At 46.3% G+C, this 6,821-nt stretch overlaps 1 protein-coding gene across 1 annotated transcript; it reads left to right on the plus strand.

The window, feature by feature from the left end:
* The first annotated feature begins 1,572 nt into the window (after nt 1–1,572).
* On the plus strand, nt 1,573–4,307 carry LOC119303644. The gene is made up of 7 exons (XM_037580774.1): nt 1,573–1,636; nt 2,177–2,236; nt 2,611–2,770; nt 2,918–3,087; nt 3,210–3,504; nt 3,718–3,881; nt 3,999–4,307. The coding sequence occupies exons 2-7, from the start codon at nt 2,206–2,208 to the stop codon at nt 4,151–4,153; spliced, it is 975 nt and encodes a 324-aa protein (XP_037436671.1). The 5' UTR covers nt 1,573–1,636; nt 2,177–2,205; the 3' UTR covers nt 4,154–4,307.
* The last annotated feature ends 2,514 nt before the right edge of the window (nt 4,308–6,821 follow it).

Consider the following 6,821-nt stretch of genomic DNA (forward strand, 5'->3'; position numbering starts at 1 on the left):
GGCCCCGACGACGACGAGGAGGATGCCTAGGGCAGCGCGCCGCCTCGTAGTTTTAGTTAATGTAAATGTGGACGCGTGGACTCTACTCAGCCTTTTTGGCCGGCATTAATGTTTAATTAATATTTTTTTATTTTCGAAATATGTGTGTTCTATTTTTTTCGCGCGACCTATAAAATGGGTCGGGCCAGCGTTGGGCACATGCGCCGATCCAAAGACGAAAGCGGACATAAGTGTCCGTTTGGGGAGAGCAACTAATTAAGGAGCGCTCCTTCGGGAGCCTCGCAACGATCAGTGCCACTTGGCGCGCTCACAGCCATTCCCCATGTGTCGCGCTCTGGACGCTCCCTCCGGATTTTGTTTTTATTTTTATTTTTACGCACGCGTTTTCCGCTTTTTAAACGGTTTTTTCCGGTTTTTTTTGACGTTTTGGTTTTCTACCAGTCTTCCCTACCTTTTCGACCAATTTTTTTCGAAAAAAGTAATTTTTTGCGCAAAAAATGCAAAAACAATTCGCGAGAGTCACGGTTGTGCTTTCACAAGAGGCACGGCCGCGCCTCTTGGAAACGAAAAAAAATGTGTTTTTTGTTTTTTTTTTCTTTCGCGAGAGGCACGGGCGTGCCTCTTTCGGAAAGGAAAAAACGAGTTTTTTGTTTTTTTTTCTTTCGCGAGAGGCACGGTTTTGCTTCCGCGAGAGGTACGGTTGCGCTTTCGCGAGAGGCACGGGCGTGCCTCTTTCAGAAAGGAAAAAAAAACGTGTTTTCTTTTTTTTTTCTTTCGCGAGAGGCACGGTTTTGCTTCCGCAAGAGGCACGATTGTGCTTTCGCGAGAGGCACGGTCGTGCCTCTTTCGAAAGGAAAAAAAACACGTTTTCTGTTTTTTTCTTCTTCTTTCGCGAGAGGCACGGTTGTGATTTCGTCAGAGGCACGGGCGTGCCTCTTTCGGAAAGGGAAAAAACCCGTGTTTCCGGTTCGGTTTTTTCGTCGGGTTTTTTATGAAAAAAAAGTTCGTCAAAACCTATCAACATGGATCTAGTTTTGAAGATCTCGACGCGAGAAATCCAACAGCGAAAGTGGTTTGAGATTTGAACGCACAGTTTAAGAGATAAAACGTTTTGGATAAACGGATCTAAAAAAAGAGAAAACTCCCAGGTTGCGACAAGTGGCGCGCTGTGCGCCACTTGTCGCAACCTGAGGAAGTTGGAGTGATCTCCGCAAGAAGTACTCCTTAATTAGTGATTTTGCCGTTTGGGTCGGCGCGTTGGAGTTGCTCTTGATGCAGTTTTTTGGTTTTAACAACAGAAAAAAAATGGAAACAGAGGTCGAGCCCAACTAGACGTGCGCGAGTGAGCGCCCGTTTGCAAAAACAGTAGGAGCGGGCTCGTGAGGCGCCAAATAAGGATATGCCTTCCTATATGGCCTTACGTCTCCACTTTTGGGGCCTTTTTCCTTTTTCTGTTTTGGTAAAAAAAAAAGAGGGACTGGATCAGACTTGCGCAACCAACCGAACCCGGTCAAGTCGAGCTTGCCATATCGCATCACCCCTGCGCCTCCATAAAACCCTCTGCTTAGTAGTAGGGTTTAAGGCGCCACAGTATATACCACACCAACGTGGGCAAGGAACGCACTGCGTCTCCAAGGTATGCTCCGCCGGCCGCCGCCATCTCGTCTCTGCGACATATGAATGCGCTACTGTGATTAGCTGTGTACTTCGCCATCTTTCACGACTCGTGGATGGTTTGTGGTTTTCAGTCTTCTTTGTTTTTTGAGGTCCTGATCTTCATTCATTATTTTGCGGTAATTACTTTGTCGAGATCTGCACTGCACCACGGTTCACAACCGCCATCGTTCTGGTTTCCTAACGCAAGTTATTGGGTCTCTTGATGAGGGTTTTCACCTATCGTGGTCGAAGTGCTGCTGTTTTTCGTTTCAGTTTTTGCATCTCTTGGTCGTTTCCTTTTTTTCCCGGTACTTGTTTGGTTGAGATCTGCACCCGCCACGAATATTATCATGTTTTTTTAAAAAAAAAAGGGAGAACCCATCGTCATGATGCACACAGCCAAAATAAACATGAATATTTTGAAGTTTATTTTCCTTCAAATAGTGCGCACTACTCTGCATGCTCTCAAGTCTCAATTATATGCTGCATGGTGATTTGGTGATTGATTTTGACTGCACAGGAATCCTGGGGAGAGCAAGGGCAGGAGCTATGGGGAACTCGTGTGTTACTGGCGCCAGCAGTAAGGATTTGTTTTCAGCTTCTCTTTGCTTCTCCTTTATAACTGGACCTGCCTGCTATGCATAATGTATTGTGTTATTTTGATTGATGCTACTATAATGATGCAAGCAATACTGTTTCTAGTGGCTGTAAACTCTTTCTTTTGGGCATCTTTTCTTCTTCTTACTTGAATTAGTCTAGATCGTTGATTTTATAAAAAAGATTCAGAATGTTCCTTTTATTAGCAAAATTCAGATAAAATTTGAATTGTCTTACATAAATGTATTATATTGATGCAAAAGCAGACGCTCTGTCTTTCCTTTCACCTCATGTTTGGCCAAAGTAACAATCTGTTGATATTGTACTGGTTGTGTAAGAATTTGCTGCTGTCGCCAGGCCATTCAAAGAAGGAGCAGACCCAGAAAGCCGTCGAGGCACCACCTTCTCCTGTGGAGCAGACAACCTTCAAGTGGACAATCGATGGTTTCTCCTCACTCCTTGACTTGGATAAAGGATGGACAGCCTCCAGGGTGTTTGAGATCAGTGGGCTCAGATGGTACAATTAGCATGCTACTATTTCTTTTCAGCTTGTTCCCCATAGCATATCATGATGAGAATTCATTCTCACTTGTTTCCTCTATTCATTTATCTTGACTTTTTTTTTCTCTTTTGAGGTGACCTTTCATTTGACATTTATTCGCAGGTACTTGAAACTGAACCCAAGGGACACCAAGAGTGGCGACCAAAATGAATATGTTTCTCTTCGGCTTGAGCTGTCGCCAGCATCCGTGAGATCTGACACGGTCGTGGAGGCAACTTACAAGTTCTTTATATATGACCAGTTAAACGGAAAGCACCATGAACAACCTCAAGGTACCTGTTATTTCTGGGGGGGAAAAGTTCTTTGACCTTCCTAGCTAGCTGGATACTAGATTGATGGTGTAACATATAACCTGCTTCGCGACAAACATTACAACTGAATATTTTGTTTGCAGTGTGCCACAATTTTCAGACTACAAGCACAAGGTCTGGGACATCATGCATGATCCCCCTCGCCACACTGAAGGAAAAGTCCTCTGGATTCCTTGTCGAAAACAGCTGTGCTTTCGGTGTCGAGTTTATCAAAGTTACTGCTGCTAAAACTAATGATGCGACAGAGAAGCTGTTTGTTCAGAAGAAGATAAACAAAGTCTCGAGTATTCCAGAAGTCTACACCTGGGACATCGAGGACTTCTTTGCGCTCAAAAGCCCGAGCCACTCTCCAGATTTTGAGCTCCATGGACACAAATGGTGATACTTACTTACCGTCTTGAATTTGCAGTGCTTAGCATGACTCATAGCGTTACCACTTAATTACTGGATTTATACAGAATTTACTGAATTCATATTTGAACATAAAGGCTTGTCATGTTTCACTTTTTATAAGAAAAAGTAAAGACCCTTGGAGTTCCACCTTTTCTTATCAATGATGTATTAAACCATGCGATGCTCCCTAATTTTCAGGTTCATCACCATCGATCCATCTGGATTCGATAAGAATGGAAACTTTATCTCCTTGTCCTTGACCATGAAGGTGACGGACACACTCCATGAGAACTCCGCGAACCTGGTAGAATTGGACATACGCATCAAAAACCAGGGAAGTGGCAAGGACAATGTACAAAAAGGTTCGCTCTTTTAGCTTAAATTTTTGCACTATGGACCGGAGTTCAGATGCGAAATTATCATCATCGCATTTACTGATTGACACCTTTATTTATCTATTTTGTTTTGGAAAACGATAGGCCGGTGCGAGTTCTCAAAGAATGCTAATAGATGGGGATGGGGCAATTTCATATCACTGGAAGATTTCAAGGACTCTTCAAATGGTTATCTCGTGAAAACGAAATGCTGCATTGAAGCTAAGGTTGCCGTTATTGGTGCCTCCAAAATGGAGTAGCTAGACTGCACGTCTTCCCTGTATTGACATGTGCCAAATGCTTATGCTCGTATGTGCGTTTACGAATGTGCCTGTAGTTGGCTACTTGGCTTGAACCGCGATTCTGCCTCTGTATCTTTTATGTTTATTGTTTGGTCGTGTCGAACTTACTTAATGTGCGGATCTCAAGTAAAAGATTCAAAAATGGCTATTTTTCTCAGCTTCCTGGTTATGTCTTGTTGATATTGTGGCATCATGAATATGACAGACTTGGGCGTGGCAAGACGGAATAAGTATCTCCACTCAAGCGGCCATGAAACCGATTATATTTATCTGAAGAAGTTCTTCAGTAGTAGTGTGTGTACATGTTGAGCGGTTAACTACTTAGTCAGCAATATATGCTGATCGACAATCTATTTAGCAGATACCCTTTGTTATGAAGGGCATGGTTGTCTTAATTTAGAAAGAGAAGTGCTATGCACATGACAAATTTCAGACGATGCACAGACGATGGTTAAATCTGACTGGTCACACATATGATTAAACAAGTCACCGGCCGCTGGATTGTTGTGTCGTCCATAAATCGTTCACTTGTATCGTGCATGGAGCAATTCTGATTTAGAAAAGCAGCCCGCCAGTCCATGCCGATGCCCCCGCCACCTATGTACGAATACGCGTCGAGCCGTTGTGTGCGTTGAGCCGCGCCCGTTGTGTGCGCTGAGCCGCGGGGGCGCCTTGTGTCTCAGCCCGTTTCAGACTAGCCACAGTGGGGACTAACTTAGACTAGTAACATGCATATATTACTACCTCTATAGTGGGGAGTAATATATAAGTGGTGTCATGCAGCACAACATTTATTAGGTTATAGACTCATCTTGCCTTGATATGTGTGATGTTACCCATACTACTAGTAACTAGTTAGGTTACCATATGACTCTCTTTCTTCATTATTTACTTGTCACATCATCTATTTTATCTAGATATGTGTGATGTTACCATCTGTGTTACTTCCACTGTGGGTAGTCTCACACCCGTGGCTTGGTGGGCCCATTATGTCAGCCCGAGGGGTTTGCCCACCCGCCCGCATTAACACCGGTGCTCGCCCACGCAACCGGCTATATAAAGCAGCCCCTCATCTCCCCCGCCGCACCCCATCTCGCCCGTCGCCCCTCTCCTCTCCCGTTCTCTCTTCTCCCGTCTCTCTTCTTCGGTCACTCCTCTCCTCTGCGGCGACGACAGTGATGACGCCCGCAACTGACCGTCTTTACTGACTTGGCCGGAGGCGTAGGAGCTCGCAAGCTACGGGTTGTACGTCCCGCCATCGACGAGGTTGCCTCGGGGGTAGCACATCACCGCCGACAGGTTCGGCACCCTCGGGCCCCGTGCGACCCCCTAGGAGCTCCGTCCCCACCAGGGCGGCCGTTGGAACAAAAAAGGCCGGAAGCGCTGTTGGAAGGGAAAGAAGTACATCAACGTCATCAAGGCGTTCCGACGTGCGAGGCGCGGTCACCCCGACCCTCTCGACCATTTTGCAACGGGCGGGCGTGGTGCTAGCGCTCCGGCCGCGTGTGGTGGTCGCGGCCTGCCGCGCCTCCCGTCCTGCCGGAAGTGCCGATCTCATCGGCGCAACATTCTGCCTCTGTATCTTTTATGTTTATTTGCTTGTTTGGTCGTGTCGAATGTACTTAATGTGCGGATCTCAAGTAAAAGATTCAGAAATGGCTATTTTTCTCAGCTTCCTGGTCATGTCTTGTTGATATAGTGGCATCATGAATATGACAGACTGTGTTGGGCGTGGCAAGACGGAATAAGTATCTCCACTCAAGCGGCCATGAAACCGATTATACTTTCTTTAGTAGTAGTGCGTATAGATGGTTGAGCGGTAATCTACTTAGTCAGCAATGTATGTTGGTCGACAATCTATTTAGTCAGCACCACTTATAACCGACTAGGGGCATAGGTGGTACTGTCTATTTTTTCATAGGTCTGGCCAGAAATACAAGCTATCCCCATCTATCCTCGTCCCCATCCGCTTCTTCTCCACGAACAGACATTCCCTTGCCTTAGTGCTCTTCATCCTTAGAAACAACTTTTCTGTCGACGTTCTGGGAACCAAGGTATTCAGATTTGCCTACCTGCGGCCCACGGTGTGGCTTCGTCGACGGCCTGGTACGGCCCATCTTCAACCACGACAAGACAAGACCCTCGCGAGGCAGACGACGTCAAGACCTCCTGAAGGAGCGGCCTCCCCAGGCGGCCTCCTGAGGAGCGAAGATTTCTATGCAAGCACTCATCTCATGAAGCTGAGGTGACGCCAGCCATGACGATCGAGGCCAGACGCGTGCCAGTGGGCGTAGAAAGACAGGTTTCCTCTTTGGTGCTAAGGAGTCGAGCGCAGGAGCAGAGTCCCAAGGAATCAATCAAAGCTTGCCGTTTGCGTGCAACAAGACCAGGACCAAGACCAGGACCGTCAGAACGGCAGGATGGATGTCATCGTCGAGCCCACCTCGACGTCACGATCAGAAGCTTTGCAAGCAAGACCACCTTTCGTCAGGATAAGATGTACTACTTGCCCCCTTTCAAAATTAGCCACTGTGGAATCCTTTCCCGCATAAGTTTTAAGGAAAGAGGACCGAGGCCATTATAAATATAGCCTAGCCACCACCATAGAATGGATCAGACCCCCTGA

Source organism: Triticum dicoccoides, chromosome 1B, assembly GCF_002162155.2.
Source record: "Triticum dicoccoides isolate Atlit2015 ecotype Zavitan chromosome 1B, WEW_v2.0, whole genome shotgun sequence".
Taxonomy (NCBI): Eukaryota; Viridiplantae; Streptophyta; class Magnoliopsida; order Poales; family Poaceae; genus Triticum; species Triticum dicoccoides.

Excerpts from the sequence above, each read along its gene's own strand:
- LOC119303644 (XM_037580774.1), top strand. The coding sequence starts at position 2,206 with ATGGGGAACTCGTGTGTTACTGGCGCCAGCA. Across the intron at positions 3,505-3,717 it reads GAGCTCCATGGACACAAATG|GTTCATCACCATCGATCCAT; the intron begins GTGATACTTACT and ends CCTAATTTTCAG. Across the intron at positions 3,882-3,998 it reads CAAGGACAATGTACAAAAAG|GCCGGTGCGAGTTCTCAAAG; the intron begins GTTCGCTCTTTT and ends GGAAAACGATAG.